The 21,304-nt window shown below is 39.5% G+C and overlaps 1 protein-coding gene across 5 annotated transcripts in view; it reads left to right on the forward strand.

The window, feature by feature from the left end:
* The window catches only part of TOX (thymocyte selection associated high mobility group box), a 276,879-nt gene that overhangs the window by 215,160 nt on the left and 40,415 nt on the right, over positions 1 to 21,304 (forward strand). For 4 of the 5 annotated variants that reach the window (XM_048840746.2, XM_048840747.2, XM_048840748.2 and 1 more), the window contains 2 exons: positions 6,507 to 6,785; positions 13,877 to 14,107. In XM_048840746.2, coding sequence (XP_048696703.1) covers positions 6,507 to 6,785; positions 13,877 to 14,107 — 510 coding nt within the window. The remainder of the gene's footprint in view (positions 1 to 6,506; positions 6,786 to 13,876; positions 14,108 to 21,304) is intronic. The other variant, XM_048840750.2, reaches the window with a different exon arrangement.

The raw sequence follows: 21,304 nt of genomic DNA on the forward strand, positions 1-21,304 counted from the left end.
AGACCAGAAAATAACAACTGGGGATGTTGAAATGCCTATAGTTATCCTTGGGGACCCAGCCTACCCTTAAATGCCATGGCTCATGAAGCCATACACAGGCAGCCTGGACAATAGTCAGGAGCTGTTCAACTACAGGCTGAGCAAGTGCAGAATGGTGGTAGAATGTGCATTTGGACATTTAAAAGTGCGCAGTTTACTGAGTCGTTTAGACCTCAGCGAAACCAATATTCCCACTGTTATTACTGCTTGCTGTGCGCTCCACAATCTCTGTGAGAGTAAGGGGGAGACGTTTATGGCGGGGTGGGAGGTTGAGGCAAATCGCCTGGCTGCTGGTTACGCGCAGCCAGACACCAGGGCGGTTAGAAGAGCACAGGAGGGCGTGGTACGCATCAGAGAAGCTTTGAAAACCAGTTTCATGACTGGCCATGCTACGGTGTGAAATTTCTGTTTGTTTCTCCTTGATGAAACCCTGCCCCCTTGGTTCACTCTACTTCCCTGAAAGCCAACCGCCATCCCCTCCTCCCTTCGATCACCGCTTGCAGAGGCAATAAAGTCATTGTTGCTTCATGTTCATGCATTCTTTATTAAGTCATCACACAAATAGGGGGATAAGTGCCAAGGTAGCCTGGGAGGGGTGGAGGAGGAGGGAAGGACAAGGCCACACTGCACTTTAAAACTTATTGAATGCCAGCTTTCAGTTGCTTGGGCAGTCCTCTGGGGTGGAGTGGTTGGGTGCCCAGAGGCCCCCCCACCACGTTCTTGGGCGTCTGGGTGAGGAGGCTATGGAACTTGGGGAGGAGGGCGGTTGGTTACACAGGGGCTGTAGCGCGGGTCTGTGCTCATGCTGCTTTTCCTGCACCTCAGCCATACGCCAGCGCATATCACTTTGATCCTCCAGTAGCCTCAACACTGACTCCTGCCTCTGTCAGCAAGCTGACACCACCTATCATCTCCAACCCACCACCTGTCCTCACGTTCATATTGTGCTTTCCTGGACTCTGACATTGCTTGCCTCCACGCATTCTGCTAGGCTCTTTCAGTGTGGGAGGACTGCATGAGCTCAGAGAACATTTCATCGCGAGTACTTTTTTTTCACCTTCTAATCTTCACTAGCCTCTGGGACGGAGATGATAGGGGGAACATTGAAACATTTGCAGCTGTGAGAGGGGAAAAAAAAGGGAGAGTAGTAGTTAAAAAGACACATTTTAGAGAACAATGGGTAGACTCTTTCAGGGTGAACCTTGCTGTTAACATTACATAGCACATGTGCATTCGGTACAAGGTCACATTTAGCCTCTTATATTGAGGGTCTCCCAGTTTGGTGTGAGAGATCACACATGCAGGGCCGGCAGGCAACAGAATTCGGCTTGCAGGCAGCCATGGTAAGCCACAATCTTTTGGCTTCTTTAACCTTCATAACATGTGGGAATGGTTTCAAACAGCAGCGCCCTCATTTCCCCTACCAAGCAGCCATTAGATTGGCCATTTAAAATGGGTTGGCAATTTAAAAGGAGGGGCTGTGGTTTTCAGGTTAACGTGCAGCACAAACCCAGCTAACCCCCCCACACACACCCAATTCTCTGGGATGATGGCTTCACCCCTACCCCCACCACGTGGTTAACAGCGGGGAAGATTTCTGTTCAACCACAGGCAAACAGCCCAGCAGGAATGGCCACCTCTGAATGTCCCCTTAATAAAATTACACTATTTCAACCAGGTGACCATGAATGATATCACTCTCCTGAGGGTAACACAGAGAGATAAAGAACGGATGTTTGAATGCCAGCAAACACTGGGACCGTACGCTGCAATGCTTTGTTCTGCAATGACTCCAGACTACATGCTACTGGCCTGGCATGGTAAAGTGTCCTAACATGGAGGACGGAATAAGGCTGCCCTCTCCAGAAACCTTTTGCAAAGGCTTTGGGAGTACATCTAGGAGAGCTTTATGCAGATTTCCTGGAGGATTTCTGGTCCATCCCCAGACACATTAACAGACTTTTCCAGTAGCTGTACTGACCGCAAATTAATCATTAAACATGCTTGTTTTTAAGCCATGTATTTTATTTACAAAGGTACACTCACCAGAGACAGGTGCCTTGCAGGTCCAGGAGCCCGCCTTGGGTGGGTTTGGGGGGTACTGGCTCCAGGTCCAGGGTGAGAAACAGTTCCTGGCTCTCGGGGAAAATGGTTTCTCTGCTTGCTTGCTGTGCGCTATCTTCAACCTCCTCCTCCTCATCATCTTCCTCATCCCCAAAAAGCACATCCCTGTTGTGTGATAATCCATTGACGGAGTCAAAGCACAGGGGTGGGGTAGTGGTGGCTGCACCCCCTAGAATGTCATGCAGCTCATCATAGAAGCAGCATGTCTGGGGCTCTGAACTGGAGCGGCCGTTCGCCTCTCTGGTTTTTTGGTAGGCTTGCCTGAGCTCCTTAAGTTTCACGTGGCACTGCTGCGGGTCCCTGTTATAGCCTCTGTCCTTCATGCCCTTGGAGATTTTTTCAAATGTTTGGGCATTTCGTCTTTTGGAATGGAGTTCTGATAGCACAGATTCGTCTCCCCATACAGCGATCAGATCCATGTTCAGTCCATGCTGAAGCTCTTTTGCGATTCTGGGACTCCATCATGGTCACCTGCTGACAAGATCTGCACTCACCTGAAGCTTGCCATGCTGGCCAAACAGGAAATGAGACTCAAAAGTTCACGGGCCTTTTCCTGTCTACCTGGCCAGTGCATCTGAGTTGAGAGCCCTATCCAGAGCAGTCACAATGGAGCACTCTGGGATAGCTCCCGGAGGCCAATACCGTCGAATTGCGACCACACTACCCCAAATTCGACCCGGCAAGGTTGATTTCAGTGCTAATCCCCTCATCGGGGGAGGAGTACAGAAATCGATTTTAAGATCCCTTTAAGTTGAAGTAAATGGCTTCGTCTTGTGGACGGGTACAGGGTTAAATCGATCTAACGCTGCTAAATTCGACCTACACTCGTAGTGTAGACCAGGGGTAAGAAGGCATTCTTCATGTTTCTTACTCATATTTCTGCAAAGAGAAAAGGAGTACTTGTGGCACCTTAGATAAATTTGTTAGTCTCTAAGGTGCCACAAGTACTCCTTTTCTTTTTGCGGATACAGACTAACACAGCTGCTACTCTGAAACATTTCTGCAAAGGTAAGTGAAATACTGTAGCTGTTGTTAATGGAAACCTATATCCATGTGTTTTAAAAATTCACGGGAAAAGGTGATTGCATCTGAAATCCAAAACATTATAGGGTGTCAATAGCTCTTGCTATGTGCAGATTATATAATGAGGTGTTAATAACCAGAGAGACAAGGTGGGTGAGGTAATGTCTTTTTTGGTGGAAGAGATAAGCCTTTGAGGTACAAAGAACTCTTCTTCACGTCTGGGAAAGGTAGTCAGTATGTCACAGCAAATACAAGGTGTAACAGATTGTTAAGCATAATGAGTTAACACATGTTGCAAGAGACCATTCAAGATGTAGTGGGCAATTAACACCTCTGCAATCGTAGGATAAATGAAGGTTAGCCGGTTAGAGGTTGTTGTAATAAGCCATAAATCCAGTGTCTTTACCAAATCCATGATTTTTAGTGTCTGGGAAAGTTATTAATTTAAGCTCCTAGGCTCATCTTTTGAAGGTGTTGTGGAGGTTTCCTTTGAGGATGAGAACTGATAGATCAGGAATTGAGTGTTCGCTTTGTGAAACGTGTTCACCCATGGGTGATCTGGGTTTTTTTTGTCTTTCATCATTTTTCTGTGTGAGTTCATTCAAGAGTGTAATGATTGCCTGGTTTCACCCATATAAATGTTGTTGGGGTATTTGATGCTCTGAATGATGTACACCACATGTTGTGATAGCCAAATGTAAGACCCATGAATCTTGAAGGGTGTTGTGGGACATGTTGACCCTTGTAGCAGTGGAGCTGTATCTGCAGGTTTTGCATCTGTTGTTTTGGCAGGATCTAGTGCCACTTTGAGTTGGTTTGTCCTGGTCTTTGGGAAGCTTGCTTCTGATGATCAGTGTGGCAAGACTGGGAGGTTTTAACAACCAATCAGTTTTGATAGCCAATGATATGTTGTCAGTTAGCAAATACATTTTAGGTAAAAATAAACAACATGATATTATTACTCAATTTGTGTCCAGCTTTCATTGAGGCATATACTTGCACGGTCATTTGAAACATTGACAAAAATACTTGTTTAGGTTTTTTTAATAGTGCATTTTACAATAGTTAGAGTATTTCTAATGAAAAATTGACTTATTTTGCCTTTACAGCCTCCTTTAATATGTGAAGTCAAAAGGGTCTATTTTTAGCACTGATCTGTAGTTTCCTTAGATTGTCTGAGAGGCACCCACAAAAATAGTGTACAAAGGAGTAGTGTAAGCTCTATTCACAGTTTAACTCCAGCAGTGTTTCTCAGTGGCCCTAGGGATCGCACTCAACAATGTTCAGTGTCAAAAGATGACAGACAGGGGTAAATGGAAGGGTTTCAGAGATACCTCACTTTCCCTTGTTCTTGCTGCAACTGGCAAACTTCCAAGCCTTGCCTGCTAACACCACATAAAGCAGCAGCTGGTGAGTAACATTAGCAAATAAGGCCTCAGGGCTACCCATGTTCCAGTTCTCCATTCACCAACTGCTATTCAGTGAAACAGCTGGATCAGAAGAGATACAGCCAAGAAGTAGTTACTGTTTTATGTGTACAACTGTTTTGATATAGATTGTCTGCTAGAGGCAGAGATAATGATAGCTTTCAAGGCTAATATGTTTGACTAGGAGGGAAGCTGGTATTTGTAAAAAGGGAGCAGAAAGTCAGTAACAATCTTTAAAAATATAAATGTTTTCAAGATTCAAGCTCTCAGTTGATGCTGTGCACTGTTTTTTTTTTCAATGGGTTAGTTATTGAATGAACTTGAATTATGGGTATTGACAAACCTTTTGTATTTCAGAGATATTAATTCATAAAGCAGTACCAAGACTGTATTAAGAGAGGTTGTACCGTCAAAATCTACTTCAGATATCTTTTAGGACAACAAATTAATTTAAAATAGCAAGTATTCTCGATTCCAGGATATTTATTGGCATGATTCACTCTCTAAAAAATACACCAATTCAATCCACAAGCCTATAAATAACCTTTTGAAAAATCACTTATTCTGTCCATAATGTAAAAATTGCAACGATCATACTTGGGGTTTTGTTCCCAGTTCAGTTCTAATTTCTTGTTGAAAAAGGATCTCACAGACTGGTATGCTACCCGGAGAGAGAGAGAATGCACATACACACACAAGTGCATGGGTGGGCGGGGGGGGAAGAGAGAGGTGGGTTATAAATCTAAAGTAAAAATCATTGAGTGACATGCTACAAAAGGCTATCCATAAAATAACTATGGTTATATTAGTAGATTGGACTGTTATCACTTTTTCCCTAGCGCAATGATACTAATACATTGGTAATTTTTGTTAAATTCCACCAGATATATACGTCATGCTTTAATGATACAGACTAAGATAACTATATCCATTTCATTTTCAGCTTTGAATTGCCACTTCAACTTTAAATCACTCCCAAAACATCTAACTGTAGAAACTGAGCTACTCTCTCTGTAGTTGTCTTATCTCAAGCTATGAGTTTGAGTACATTGGATAAGCATTATGGGATATCCTTTATAGTATCCGTGTATAGTACATTTGACCTCTGGATAAGTAAAGAGCTTCATCCTCCAATGCTTTTCATTCTAATCCTTGCAGAGACTGAATTCATTGCTTGAATTAAAAATGAGTCTCATTAATGCTAAAAAGCAGTGACCCAAATAGTAAAATGGATAAATTTGTCAACCTTGCAGCTTTAGCGTTTCAGGTTCATATATGACTGTTGCAGCAAATCAGTTCATTAGTCAATTAATCCACCTATTGATAGAGCCCTAAGTCTGTTTTCTGAATCTTAAAAATTAACATGTCTTGGGCAGTTCTAAGCAAGGTAAAACTGGACTTAGTACTAGAAGTTCAACTCCCTAGAACTTTCGTCAAATATTGATCTAGATCTAAACTTGGCAGCTCAACTTCATCTCCATAAGATGGACAAGAACCCTCTTGAACTTTGATTCAAGATTCTGACATCTCTGTTTTGTATTATTATATTTCTTAAACTCACTTTTGACAGTTCCAAAGGACAGTTAACAAAGCGCCATATTCTTCAGTCCCTATGCAGGAAAAACTCTCAGTAAAGTCAAAGGGAGCTTTGCCTGTCCAAGGGCTGAAAAGAGCCTGCATGATTTAGCCCATAATAAACACTGTTCTGCAAAAGTTGGCTGTATAGGTATTCTGTGTATTCCTTACACCTCATACGTTTGAATTAAATATTCCCAGTTCTCTTAAATATGAAATAACCTGTAGATCAGAAGGGATTCCTTTTAAGGCCAAAGGGAACTTGGACATGATGGCATGATGATGGAAAATTATTGCTTTCCAATTTTCCTTTTGTAGATGCAAGATTTACGGAATGCAGAAGGAGCTCAATATAGTTCCCACCCTCAGATGGCAGCCATGAGACCAAGGGTTCAACCTGCAGAAATTAGGCAGCCAGGAATGATGCAGCATGGTCAGCTGACTACCATTAACCAATCACAGCTCAGTGCTCAGCTTGGTTTGAATATGGGTGGAAACAATGTTCCCCATAACTCTCCATCTCCACCTGGAAGCAAGTCTGCAACTCCCTCACCATCCAGTTCAGTCCATGAAGATGAAGGGGATGATACCTCTAAGGTATGGTTAGGCACTAGAAATAACAAATGGTGGCTGTTTTTAGGACTAGCTAAATGAATCAGTCTCTCTAAGTGTTATTTGGTCTATGTGTACCTTAATTATGAAGGCTATAATTTATAAATTGCTGTCATCGAAATGAGACTTGTCAGTGAGGTACATACTGTAGCATGTGGTATTTTTACAACAAGCATAAGGGGGCTAACTGATGTGAATAAAGGATTGGCTTTTACCTTAAACCTATCTTCTAGTCTCCAATCAGCCCTGAAAGCAACACAAGTGAACAACATCACACTTCTCTGAATGAGTAAAATGGAAGGTCTGCATAGTGAACTAAAGAATAAAGGAGAATATTTCTTACAGGAGTTTAATATAAAAATTGAATTTTTTCTCATGTATACAAAGTGCGTTTGTTCCAGGTCAAGGCTCAAGTTATTGCTAAGGAAGCATGGGATCGTGTGTACAGGTTTGCTAGTGTTTGGCACTTGGCCGCAGGATGAGTAAATAGAAGACTAAAGCAACCAGAACAGAAGAATAGGAAAATATCTTCTAATACCATTAAAATTCATTTCTTGGAAAGGTTATATAGACGTCATGCCTTTACATTGTATGTAGCACTGGTGCTTCATGATGGTACATTTTACACCCATTAGTGTCACTACAAACATAATAAAATATAATAATATAATCATTTGGATAGCATTTTTGTGCAAAAATCTCAAAGTGCTTTGCAAAAGTGGGTGAGTATTATCTCCATTTTGCAGACAGGAAAACTGAGGCACAAAAAGGTTGTGACTTGCCACAAGATCACACACGAGCTAGGAGCAGAGTCCGGATAAGAATTGAGGTGTCCTGACTCCCATCTCTGTGTTCTAATCACTAGAGAATGTTAACAGGCCTGTTATGTGATAGCAGTAATAGGTGTGAGCATTGCCGGTTCTTATGGGGAAAAAAGTTGGGATTCATTGCAAAGATGTAGGAGGAATGTCAAACAGAGGCAAAGTGAGTCACTGAGGAATATAATTCAGTCAAGAGTTGTATGTCTGATTTATTTTCGAGTTATATTTATGTTTTTCATGACTCAAACTGTAAAATAATCCTGTAATTGGCAAAATATAGTTCACTGTGTTCTGAATAAATTCTGATTACAAGTATTATTTCAGAACTTTCCCTTGATTTCACAAACTTAGTTTTTGAATAGTTCTTGAATGTGTTATACTTTTTAATGTTGTGAGGAACTGCTCCCACACTCGTGAAAACTTATATAAACATAAACATGCACAGGCTTCACTTTGTAAAATAAGATATTTGCAGCATCTGTTAATTTTCAAATATATTTGCATATTGAGCCCGTGAGATTCTGAGACTCTCAGCTTCCCTAGAAGATAGTATCTAGGAGCTCAATTCTGTAATGAAGTCATCCCATCTTCTTTTATTCCAGTCCTTGTTCCTACTGAACCTTTCCACAAAATAATGACATATTTGTGAAACATTTTTCATAACAACACATTATGATAAGCCTAGGATTCTGATTTCACTAAATCAGGTATTTTAAATTAAAACAAATATTTTCAATAACAGTGAAAGAAATATTGAGTATTATAGACAAAGAAATAGGGTATTTTTCCTACTGAAGTCTATTTATGTATTCTGGATTTGTGTTTTAAACAGGTAATGCTAATATGGAAGCTCCCTTTAAAATTCTCCCATCCTTAGCTTAATGATCAGGAAAAGAAAGCATGATATACCAGAATTAAAGTTATTAAGTACACAGAAATTGATATGTTACTGTTACCTTAGCATTCTTCCAAAGGTATAATAGTTAATGTTAGTAAAAAAAAAATGGAAGTTATATAAAACCACATGATTCACTGTTTAAACTGATTTCTATTTGGGATTAGAATGAGATCTTCATGGGGGCCAGCTTATCCCACATCTGTCTGCTGTAGGTTTACTTGCACCTTCCTCTGAAGGGTCTGGTGCTTGCCACTGTTGGAGACAGGACACTGGGTTAGATGTCTGATACAATATAATAATTCCAGTGTTCCTATATAAAAGCAGAGCGAGTCTAATTAATCAACATCATAACTAGTGTATGAATATAATTTACCTAAAAACTATTGGAGAGCCAGTGTGGGTGAGGTAATATATTTTATTGGACCAACTTCTGTTGGTGAAAGAGACAAGACCCCTTCTTCAGGTCTGCATAGCTCGAAACCTTGTCTCTCTCACCAACAGAAGTTGGTCCAGTAAAAGATATCCCCTCCCCCACCTTCTCTCGCTAGTATCCTGCTACAGCAACACTGCAAATAAAAACTACTGGGAAACTGCCAACTAAAGGGACAGACTCTTGGCCTTTAGCAACTTTGTGAGGTGATCTTAAAGCTGCCCTAAAGGGGCAACTGAGGATTCCCATTCCTCAAACCAGCTCCTCTTCCATCTTTGTCCCACCTGGTGAAAGAAATTGCACCAGGGCTGGATGGGGACAGGAGGGCTTCACACGATGCACTCTGCCAGTCTCTGACCAGTGGGAGACCCAATAGCTCATATTTGCACACAACTTTGTGTGATAAACTCTGGGATTTTTGCCTCTGTTTCATAAACTGTTATATCAATGTACAATACCATATAATGGGTCAACTCCTGAGTTCTTTACTCAGTCCTTACTCAGGCAGTCATGCACTGCAGTCATGAGGTAATTGCCAAATCTTGCTACAAACAGAGATTTTGAGGTACAATTCGATGAAGTCAGTGAGACTTTCCTGGAATGAGGACTGAGTGATAATGGAGTGAGTACCACGTTATTTGGAATAGGCATAATAATTGTGCTCATCTTTTTGTATTCTTTCAATTTAACCAGCAAGTCCCAACATCTTTCAACTAATCTACCAATCAAAATAAGTCCGGACATAAACCTGTGTAGCTCCAGTAAAGTCAATGCCAACTGCGCTAGGCCTGTTACACCAGCTGAGTACCTACCCTATGGTTTTGAAAGAAGAATTGCTGCGCCTCTTGTGAACGATTTGGTAGTAAAATAGATACTTCTTTGTCATGCTTTCTAACAACTAGACCCAATTCTGTCTGAGAGAAAAACCTGTCTAAATGATTGGAGAGTGTAAACTGACTTCATTTGCAGGCAATGTATGCACACAGACTGGCAAAATGAATAAGATACTGTATGCCTTTGCATTAGACATGTAATCCTACTCCCACTGAAGTCAGTGACAAAATTCCCATTGTTTTCAATGGGTGCAGGAACTGGCTATATTAGCTCAATGGACCTATTACCAGTGTTGGAAATAAACAAAGAGGAAAAGGAAATAAACTATACAACTGTCAGTATACAGAACCTCCAGTAGGAAAGGAACTTCATATTAAATACATTCTTTAGTCAATAGCATAAAAATTATGCTAAAAACCATCCATGCTATGGAACCATCACTATATATAAATGATTACAACAGCTGCTGAGTATTTCCAGACATACATACACCTGGTAGTTGTGACCATTTCATACAGGACGCTCAGACTTAAAATGCACATCTGCACTAGCTCAAACACAAAGAAGGGAAAAGTAGCACCATTAAAAAGGGCATTACTGAGGACTTAGTTGCTCTAGATACTGTTGCTTTAAGAGTAAGGCATCCCAGACTGCCTGTCAGTAAGACCCAGGGAGAAGGATAACAGTAATGTGATTTTGAGCTTGGAAGTGGGTGATCTGAAAGTAGCTTAGAACAGTGGAAGTGGAAACTAAAATCTCTGGCCAAGGAACTCATTTGTGTAGGAGGCAGAGATCCTAAAACTGGCTGTGCTGAATTCTTCTAAATTTAGTATTCAAGTCTGTGGTTAAACGAATAAAAAGGAGACCTTAAAAAATCAGTATTTGTATGTAACTAAAAAACCATTTACAACAAAGTGCCCATTTACTACACATTTTATTCTGACCACTTCAAAATTCAAATACTGCATTTGCGATTCTTGCCATAATTCATAGTGTTGGATCATTAAACATGTATTCTGTTATTGCTAAGCATAATTGTGAGATGCTAGAAGCATTTAGGCTTGCAAATATGTATTTCTCAGTAGATGGATGACTGTTTTTTTTCCATGCTCATTTGAATTTCGCTTATGAGAGAATTTCAAATAGTGTAGTTCAGAGAAAAGAGACCGAGAGGACTGCAAGTAGCAAAAATTAACTAACAGAAACATGATTACTAGGGAGCTGCTGCCACATATTCTCTTTGTGTGGTAGAGCTTTTACAATATTTATTTTACATGGTCAGAGTTATAAGTAGAATTCTGTGTTGTTTGTTCAGCCTATAATGCAGATGGTGCTTGATTAAAATCTATTTTAAACTACAGCAATTACTACAAGATAGTGTGTGTAAAACAGCTCTCCTAGTTCCGCTAAAGGATTTGGTACTATTGCAGTTTATTTTAATATATTTATAGACATTTTCAAACTTCTCAAGGGACATTTGGATATCAACAATGTGCCTTACTTGATAGTCTTAAATCCTACACTAGGTAGTCTTGTGATCTGTCATCTGTGCAACATGGTTACTACCGACTTTTTTAAAGTGAAAGATTATTGCTTTCTTGTGATAAATAAGTTAAATACATCACTATAATTAAGCAATAAGGCATGACAGGAGGTGGATTACCATGAGCTAACTACACCTCTAGGGATTTTGAGGCACGAGTCTATGCCTAGCAGAATATATATGTTTTTTATTTTATTTCCCATCTGTCTCTGCTTTGGCAGTTAGCAGTGGAGTCTATGAAGCTGATAGACTGATGGTAGCATAAGGTACGCCATCATCTCAGCCATTTCCAAGGTTATTAGTACTGGAATTCTTTTTATTTACTTATTTTTTATAAAACAAACAGAATTTCCCCAGGGTGTACTGCCTTTTTAGCAGTGGGATATTTGAAGCCACTTGATTATTTGGGTTGGAGAATAAAATGTCTGAGCTGTTTACAAGAAGACTTTTTTTCTCTTACCTTTTATGTATATTACGATTACTTATCACATATTTAAATGGTAGTTTGGACATCCTGCTATCCTAAATATCTACAAGCTTGTAAACCCCTTTGGTCAATAAAAAGGCATTAAAAGAAACCTTTTAAAATAGCAATAGTGGGAACTTTAACTGTGGGTCTGAAGTTGTCAAGCCTCCTTGCTCCTGGGATTTGTGAACTGTTAGTTAGAGGTGTTTGGAAAATTTGGATTAGGATGGTCAAATTAACACTGGGAGCTCTTTTTGTGTGCACATAACACACCTTCATATATTATTGATCTTGTAGTTTCTTCTACAGTGTAGAGTGAAATAGTAGTTTGCATGTTTGAAACAAGCAGCTTGTGTTTTATAACGTCTTCCCTCTTCTCTCTAGTGCTGCTGGTGTACTCCAAAACCATTAACTGCATATTTGATTGCCGAACCAGGTGCCTAGGAACCAAGCAATTTCCTTTTTAAATTATATTCATCACATTGCTGTTCTGCTTAAAAAGCCACAATGGGCCAAATCCTGCTCACTTTACTCACCTGATTAGTCCCATTGAACACAGTGTGATGACACACAGGAAGAGGGAGGTTTCAGAGTAGCAGCCGTGTTAGTCTGTATTCACAAAAAGAAAAGGAGGACTTGTGGCACCTTAGAGACTAACAAATTTATTTGAGCATAAGCTTTCCTGAACTACAGCTCACTTCATCGGACGCATTCAGTGGAAAAAAAAAATTTCCACTGAATGCATCCGATGAAATGAGCTGTAGCTCACGAAAGCTTCTGCTCAAATAAATTTGTTAGCCTCTAAGGTGCCACAAGTACTCCTTTTCTTTTTAGGAAGAGGGAGAAGACTCTGTCCCAGAGTGAGCATATACAGCCATATGCAGCCACTGTCATTATGCGTCTGTGTTTATTTTAGGAACACCTGTAGTCTAGCATGTCACCTGATCACACTTTATTAAAAAATGATAAAAATCATCTCTATTGATTGTAACCCTCTCCCCCTGAGTCTTTTCAAATGAAAACCCTTTGGGACAGATAAAGTTAGCCAGATTCTCCAGTCCACTGAGGCCACTTTGTGCCATGTAGTTCGAACCAACTAGAAAATCAGGGCTGTGTCTTTGCATATGTTTGCACAGCATCTGGCAAAATGGGGTCCTGAATCCTGTTGGAAGCCCCACTGCAATATAAATATTAAATGGTAAAGGACAGTTGGGTTTTCACGGATTTGCACATCTTCAGGCTGCAGTGAAATCCACAAGAGGGATCTAGGGCATGGGGATTTTTTAAACGTGTGCATACACACACAAATACAGGCTCTTCTTTTCATCCAGTGTATGCGTAAGCCTCATTTGCTCCTTTATTCAGGACCTAAGGGAATGATCCTGCACCAGCAGAGCTAATGAGAGTTCTGCCATTGACTCCAATAGGACCAGAATTGAGCCCTTCAATAGGTCAAAAAAAATTCCAACCTAAACTGCTGAAATTTTGTTTCTGTTGATTTTGATTAAGAATAATACAAGGGAATTCACTTTTTTTTTTTAAATCTCAATTCACTCGATTCCTAATCCAGTTCCCAGTAAAGTCGCTGGAAACAATCCCACTAACTTCAGTGGAATTGAACTGAGCCATAGGTTAAAATAGTCCTTTAAGGGAAAGAAAAATATAAGGTGGAAATTATACTCTACTTAAATGGTTCTTATGATTAAACTAGTGGTCAATGTATAATGAAATCTGTAATGGCTTTACTCATTACAGGTCTTCAACAACCATTAGCTATAAGACTCAGAAAAGATAAAAAGATGACAAGCTAATCTATTAATGAGCTGATAATTTTATAAAAACAAAATGTATGAACCATTTTAGGAAAAACATTATATAACCTAGAACATTTATAATGCATTTTATAGCTGAAACCCTATGAAATGCTGTCAACATTTGGATTATCAAAAGACTGTAGCTAAAAGTGCCATTTTCCCCAGCAAAATCCATAATGTGTATGGGTTGTAGATGCCTTGATCAGTAGAGCTTTTTTGTCTGATTCACAATTTAATGAGTTTCTGTCCTTTTGTGAACTTTTATTACAGGTCAATGGAGGAGAGAAGCGACCTGCTTCTGATATGGGAAAGAAACCCAAAACTCCCAAAAAGAAGAAGAAGAAGGACCCTAATGAGCCACAGAAGCCTGTGTCTGCCTATGCATTATTCTTCCGAGACACTCAAGCAGCCATCAAGGGCCAAAACCCAAATGCTACATTTGGTGAAGTCTCTAAAATTGTAGCTTCGATGTGGGATGGCTTGGGAGAGGAACAAAAACAGGTACAACATGATATAAATTGTAGAGATCAATAACTTTCTTTTAGAAGAGTGTGATCAAGTACATGCCATCTAACCACTCTGAGCAGCTCCTTTTGTTCATTCCAAGTAAACCTGAAAATGTGTCTTATCAGGGGACTACCACCTCATTTCATATATCAGTTTATTAGGCCACTAGAAAGAGTATTTTAGTTCTTCTGCCTGCGAATTTATATCATTACTTTTAGGATTTTGTGTGCCAAAGTCAGAGGGCTTGAGACTCAGTTACAATGAGGCTCCTTTACACTGCCAGAGTGATGTTTAAAAACCAGCTATACTCCCCTTCAGCTCTTTACCCTTTTCTCATTATTATCTTTACCCTTTTCCAACTTAACAGAAAGCTTAAAGTCTGTCTATCCCTAGCCACTCCTTGAAGACCACCAAAGAGGTGATACCAATATGTTATTCAAACCCTTCCCCAAAAGTTTCCCAGACTATGTGGGAGAATATGTTCAGCTTTTTCCTCCTCTTTATGTATACATGCTGTCATTAAATATTGTACAAAGTGAAAGACTAAATGGGATGTTCTGTGTCTCATCTATGGGATGAGATGTTATGGGAGCTATGCAGTGTGACAGGGAATAAGATCCGTAAGGCTCAGGCCCTAAATATTTGATAGTCCTTTGTTAACTGACCATTCTCTGGCAAATGCATTTTCACTGCTATATATTTAAGGTATTGTTTCTATTTTAAAAAGGAACTATAGGTCAATCTGGGAAAAGTTTGATTCCTTATCTCTTTTACTTTATGGATCCTATTTGTGGTCTATCAAGTGGCTTTTTTCAGCACTCTCTTGAAAAAAGACCTGGAGTCATTGTAAGAGACAATCAGGTGGAATGTAAAGCAGTGTGAATAGGTCCCCTTTGTGTCCATGTTAAAGTAATAATTTCCTCCACATTCTCAGCTCTGCACTTCTCTTTTCCCTCCTTCCAGGTCCATTGTGGTCTTTCTCTATTAAGTTATGTACAGCCTTGGCTGATGGTAATAGTGTTCCCAGTAAGGCACTGTTTCTTCTGCATGTCTACCTTAGAAATATAAGATTAAATGTTTTACTTAATCCATAAAACATGACAGAATGCATTGTGTTGCATAACAAAGATACACCTAGGTACATTGTTAAGCACATGGAGAAAGCCTAGTGGTTGCAGTGGGGAATCATGACTACACAGAAACAGAACACTCTGTAGTGTCTGATTACAGCTATAACAATGTCCTTACATTTTGCAAACATATTAAAATGTGTGTTTAATTTTTTTACAATGTAATTCTGCCACTGAAGAAAAAGAAAGGTAAAGGATGGAAATCAGCTGTAGAAAATAATATAGGGTTCTGCTCCCCAAAGCTATTGTTGTTAACTATTATTTATTATTTGTATTGCAGTAGTGCCCAAAGACCCCAAGCAGGATAGGGGCTCTGTTGAGCTAGATGCTGGGCAAACATATATGAAGATACATTCCTTGCCCTGAAAAGCTGACAATCTAAATAGATCAGAAAGACAAAAGGTGAGGGGGAAAGCAAAGGCCTTCATCCGGAAAGGAGCTCTGTAAGGATGGACCTACATCTGCACAGAACCCCACTGAAATCAATGGGACCTTGTCAGAGTTTCAGGGTTCCTTCTGTGTGGAGCTCATTGCAGGAGCCGGACCCAATGATCAGAGTGATGGTTGGCAAACATCATGTTAGGTTTATTTCTCTGTTGTCATTGTTTGGTTTTAATGTGGTGGTGGGAGGACGTGAGCTGACAGGAAGCAAGGAGTGGGAAATGTAAGGAACAGTGGGGAGCGAGCAAAAATGAATGCAACATGGAGAGCCCGGACAGTGGAAAATGAGGTTTGCTGCAGAGGGACTCTGAAGGAGAGGAGGGTGGAGAGGCCAGAGTAAACAGCCAACCAGCAGGGAGACAGAAAGCACAGAATCTATTTATGTATACAGTGTTTATTTGATTTCAATAGAAAACACTGTGTGGATGGAAGCTGTCCTTTTCAGCATCTCCAGACATTATGCTAATTGACAGAAACAAAGAACTGTAAAGACTTCCTAAGCAGAACGTTCCAGAGGTTTCTCATTTTCCGTGCTAATTCCATGCTGATTTGACTAGCATCTTGATACAAACCTATTATTATTAAAAACAGCGTCACTAAAAATTCTTTTTTGTAAGTCCTGACTTCTGGACTTCAGAGAATTGGTTGTCTACGTTCACTAACACCCTCCCTTCCCCCCACCCCCTCCCAAAAAAAAAAATCAGCTGGAAGATTGCATGGAGAGGTACTTAGGTCCCATTAAAGTCAATGAGAGTTTTACTGCTGACTTTTATGGATCAGAATTTGGCTCTTAATGACTGACCCAAAAAAAAAAAAAACTGTTACTGTTACTAAATAAGGTGTGGGTTCCAGAAAGTTCAGCTGGAGGAAAGGTAACTTCGTGAATCAGAGGATCATAGAGGTCACTTGGTCAGGTACATTAAAGTGTGTGGGGTTTTTTTCTTCTGCCTTCCTCTAATGTGCCCAGCCACTGTCTGAGGGAGGATCCTGGATTAGATGGACAAGATTGTTTCAGTACAGCAGTTCCTCTATGATAGTTGAATGTTGCATCTCAGGATCATGTGAGTGACTACTTGCTCTATGCTCCGAAACATGGACTATATTCAGAATAAATTTCAGTAGCAAAAGGTTTTGACTGTATTTTTCTTAGTGCAGATACCTACAGGCAGGCATTGCAGGAAGGGTTGTCTCTCAGGATCCTCTCCAGCATGCAGAAAAATGGCCTTGGGTCCTTGGTGTGCTCAGCCAGTGCTGAGTGGGTGAGAGGCCAGGACTAACCCTTATTCCGTTTGCGGTGACTTGTGTCCCAGGGTCAGGGTTGGGGGCGGGGGCAGTATCAGAGAACAATGGAGTTGTAATTATTGTAGGTCCTTTCATGGGTTGTACAAGAGGGGTTAGGCTCCTTGCTTACACCTTCTCCCCCTTCACTGTGTGCCAGTAATAGTGCACCCTTAATGTTTTTTACGCCGTTTCAGAGTTTTGCCCACATGACATGCAATGATGCAAATTCAGAGTTCTTGCTAGTGATGTTCAAGCACTAGAACCCCAAATCCAAACACCCACACCCTTCCAAAAGCTTACATCTGGATCTTCGGCCCATCTCAATTGAAACTAGAATCCTGGATCCAGATTCCCCTGAAGCTGGTGATAATTTGGATCCATATCTGAACTTCACAATAGTCCCTGTCTCTAGTTCCAATTAATGTTACTGTTCTCTAATAAAAACACAGGTCAAAAAACACTTTAGCCACTCCTCTGTCTTTCTTCCAGCATATTTTATAATTACCGTTATTTATGAGTCTGAATCATATTAGCCATTAGGTACATCATTGTATTCTTCCTTCCAGAACTCACTATAAAGTTTTCTTCCCCCAGCAGAGTAGAAAATCTCAGTTGCTGTGCAATAGTCCAGGACCATACAATGGAGATAAACAAAAACAAATTGAAAATGCACATTCGTGAGGAAACAAAATTTGCTCCTCATCTGTTGGTTTTTGTGTAGTATAAAAAATAGTCCCCATGCTTATCAGAGACCTAAAAGAAATACAGATTCAATTTTCATGAAAAAAACCTGGAATTTCCCAATTTAATTTCAGTATTCCTGCTCAGAGCTGAAAGCAATAATTGAATAATTCCTGTATTGGAAAAAAAATTAGAACAGAATTTGGTTTTGTTATGTGCATTGTCTTCAAGCTAAACTGCTGAACCTTGGAAAACCATTAGAGTTTTAAACAGTAGAATTACGTGCTATAGAATTCAAACAGAAAAGAGTAATGCAACCAGATATATATGCGGCGTATTACAATACTTTGTGTTACCATATGTTTGCTCCTCTGTCTTTGACTCATTTTGCGTATTTATTTCTATAATTTATTATGTCTTGCAGTAATACCTAAAAGCATCAATCAGGATCAGGGCCCATATTCTTTGGTGTGGTATAAACAGAATAAAATACAGCCCCTGATCCAAAAGAACTGTCAATCCTATTTGCTAGGTCTGTTGTGTTTATAACCAACATTAATTCTACATTCTATTGAGGGTCTGATCCTGCAAAGTGCTGAGGAATTTCTAGGAAATGCTCAGCAGTTTCAACAGCATTTTGTAGACTCTGGCTCCTCCTCGTATTCATCTTGGAGATTATCAACATGCATATTTATTGAAATGTACCATTTATATTTGCTAAAGAAAGTTGCAAAAGCAGCATTATTAATGACTGCTAAAACACATGGTAGAGGATATCTTTACAAGCTAGAAAAAAGTGCCAGTACACCGGCAGCAGGCTTAGATTTAACACCAGGGCCAAGTTCCCCCATTTTGACGTACATGGGTGCAGAAGTCCACCCATGCAGATCACAGTGCCGAATCAGGGCCACTGATTCCCTTGTATCAAAATTGCTCAAAACTAGAGCTGGTAAAAGAAAAGTAATTTTTTCACAAATGGTTCCATGAAAAATGTGGTGTTTGTTTAGTTGTTTCTGTTGTTGTTTTTTGGTTGACCTTTTGCCATTTTTCAACTATCTATAGAGGCTGGTCAAAGGATGAGATAATTGTATCCCTTTTTATTTTCATCCAAAAATCAACATTTACAATATTTCTGTTCAGCACTTATTGTGCCTGTAGTACTCTACAGCTGTTAAAGAGCTGTCAGTCAGATTCTGTAGAATTACTTGAGCAAATCTCCCATTGACCCTAATGGGTCAATGAGTATAACTATAAACTGGGACTAACAAACAACAGTATTGGTGATAACCTAGCAGGACTTTGCAAAGTACAACCGTCAGGAAAAAAACACAGGACTATTCTGTGCCATTTGTTTTTTAAGCAGACCTTCCCATTGAAATCAACTAGGTTGTCTTCAAGAAGCTACCCCAAAATGCTAGCCCTTCTCCATATTAAGGGCCTACTACTCCAGTCTCAGGATACAAGTAACTGTCACAAAATCAGTGGGCTCTGGTAGGAAAATTGGGTTTTAAAAAAGCAAGGGATTAACATATATGGAGTTTGGCTTCCATGACGATAGAATCTCAAAAAGAAATTAAAACAAAAGTGTGGGGTTCTCATAGGAATACGTACTTTATTTATGAATTAGGCTTTCATTTCAGTAATCATAAAGCTTTGGATTTTATGCTTTGGAAGTTGATGCTTATTCACGAACTTAAATAGAATTATTACAGTTTCCTAAGTTGGAATTCCTTTCTATTGTCTTAAATATAAATTAATCAGTAAGAAAAGCATAACACACAATAAGATGTAAGAAGATAATAATGAGGTAGAGAAAATAAGGTTTAAAAAGTACTGATGGGATTTTCTGGTTAATTATTTTTCCACTGTCTGGCAACTACTGAGAAGGAAAAATAACAGCTCAGCTATTTCATATCTTTTAAAATAGGTATATATTAAATCTTCTATATACTGTGACTTGAGACAGCTTCCATTGAAATCTGTAGGAGTCTTTCTATTGACTTGAATGACAGTTGGATCAAGTAAATCATGATGCAGATCATAGTTTCATTAGCTATAAAAAAGGGATATATTCCTATGGTTTGCACACCATGGAATGAATAACGGTATCAGAGCTTGATACAAATCCTGCTTGGGAACTCAGTTAGCCAGCCCAAACCTAGTTTTTGGGATACCATACCAGATTAGACCACTAAAAGAGTTTGTGGGAAGATCTACAAAAGTTTTTCAAACGACAAAAAGTCAGAGGAAGCATGATCTGAGGAAATATGGAAGGAATCAGGAAAAAGCAGAAATACTATGAATCAGATGATGCCATTACTTTTTGAGCTGGACTCCTAATTGAAATAGGTGGGGCGCTGCTTAAAAAACACAGCACATTATGACCATGCTACCCAGGAAAGACAGTGTAACTTACTACAGAAAAGAAGGAGCCAAGTATTCTTCCCTTGCTGTGTGCAGATATCTGCACTTCAGTGCCCCATATTATAGCTGTTTCCATGGATTTCCAAGCATGCTGGGGCCATCTGCAGAGAGAGAGAGAGAGTGTCTGTCTGTCTGTCTAGAGGTGACTGGAAGGGGTTCCCAAATGTTTGCTGCACATCTGCACATTTTTGCATACCCCGCAGCCTCCTCCTAAATACTGCCTCCTCTACCGTAACTAGAGCTCGTAAAAATAGGGGAGGACTTATAATATTTTCCCCATTTTTCATTAAAAACTTTTTTGAAAAAAAAAATCTCTTTTTTGTTTCATAAAAAGGCCAACAAAATCAGCTTTACCGGTATTAAATCAGTACACATCTTCCTCAATATAGTATTCAGAATTTTTGGTGTTTTTCAGTGGCTTTTCTACCCTTTCCTTTTTACTACAAACATTTTTTTCTCCTGAGTAAAAGGCATGCTCTTTTGCATCCCATTTTTGTAGCTGATTTCTGTACATCATTGCCCTTTGCACATATTTTTTATACAAAGGGGAGAAAAATGGCCTCTAGGGAGCAAAGTTAGGCATACTAAATAGTTGAGCCTCTCTGGCTTTCAGATAGAAGGTTGGTTCAAACTGGGTAAAAAGACTGCTTAGATCATTTTCTGTTCTTAAGTGAAAAAGGAAAGTCATTTAAAATCAGAACCAGATGTAAATGTACTAAATGAACCTTAAGCTTCTAATTGGAGACCCAGAAAGGCTGTAATAGATTTAGCAAATTACAAACAAAACGTTCTTGTTTACATTAGAGTAAGTGACTTTAAAGCTTCCGCCAAAGACCTAAATAAACATGCTATTATACTAAAAATGGAAATGAATGTAATACACAAAGATGATCTCTGGTGTAACTCCATTGACTTACTGAAGTTCTACCAGGAATGAATTTGGCCCATTATGTACAGATTATAATGTTTGCATATGTCTGTATTTACTTAAATGTTATACTGGCCCTTGCAGCAGGAAGAAAGATGGATTTACCTAGGGATCCAAAGCTTAATGATCAGATAGCACATGCAAAGCAACAGTTTTAAGTGCTGTAACATATGCCTGCTTTCAGGCTACATAATTCATACACAGTAATATTAGCTACAACAGTTCAGCTCAATAGCAACACCTCATTATTTTATCCCTCAGTATTTATTCCTATGTTTGACGCCTCATGAAATTACTGTTAATGTG

Source organism: Caretta caretta, chromosome 2 (genome assembly GCF_965140235.1).
Source record: "Caretta caretta isolate rCarCar2 chromosome 2, rCarCar1.hap1, whole genome shotgun sequence".
Taxonomy (NCBI): domain Eukaryota; kingdom Metazoa; phylum Chordata; order Testudines; family Cheloniidae; genus Caretta; species Caretta caretta.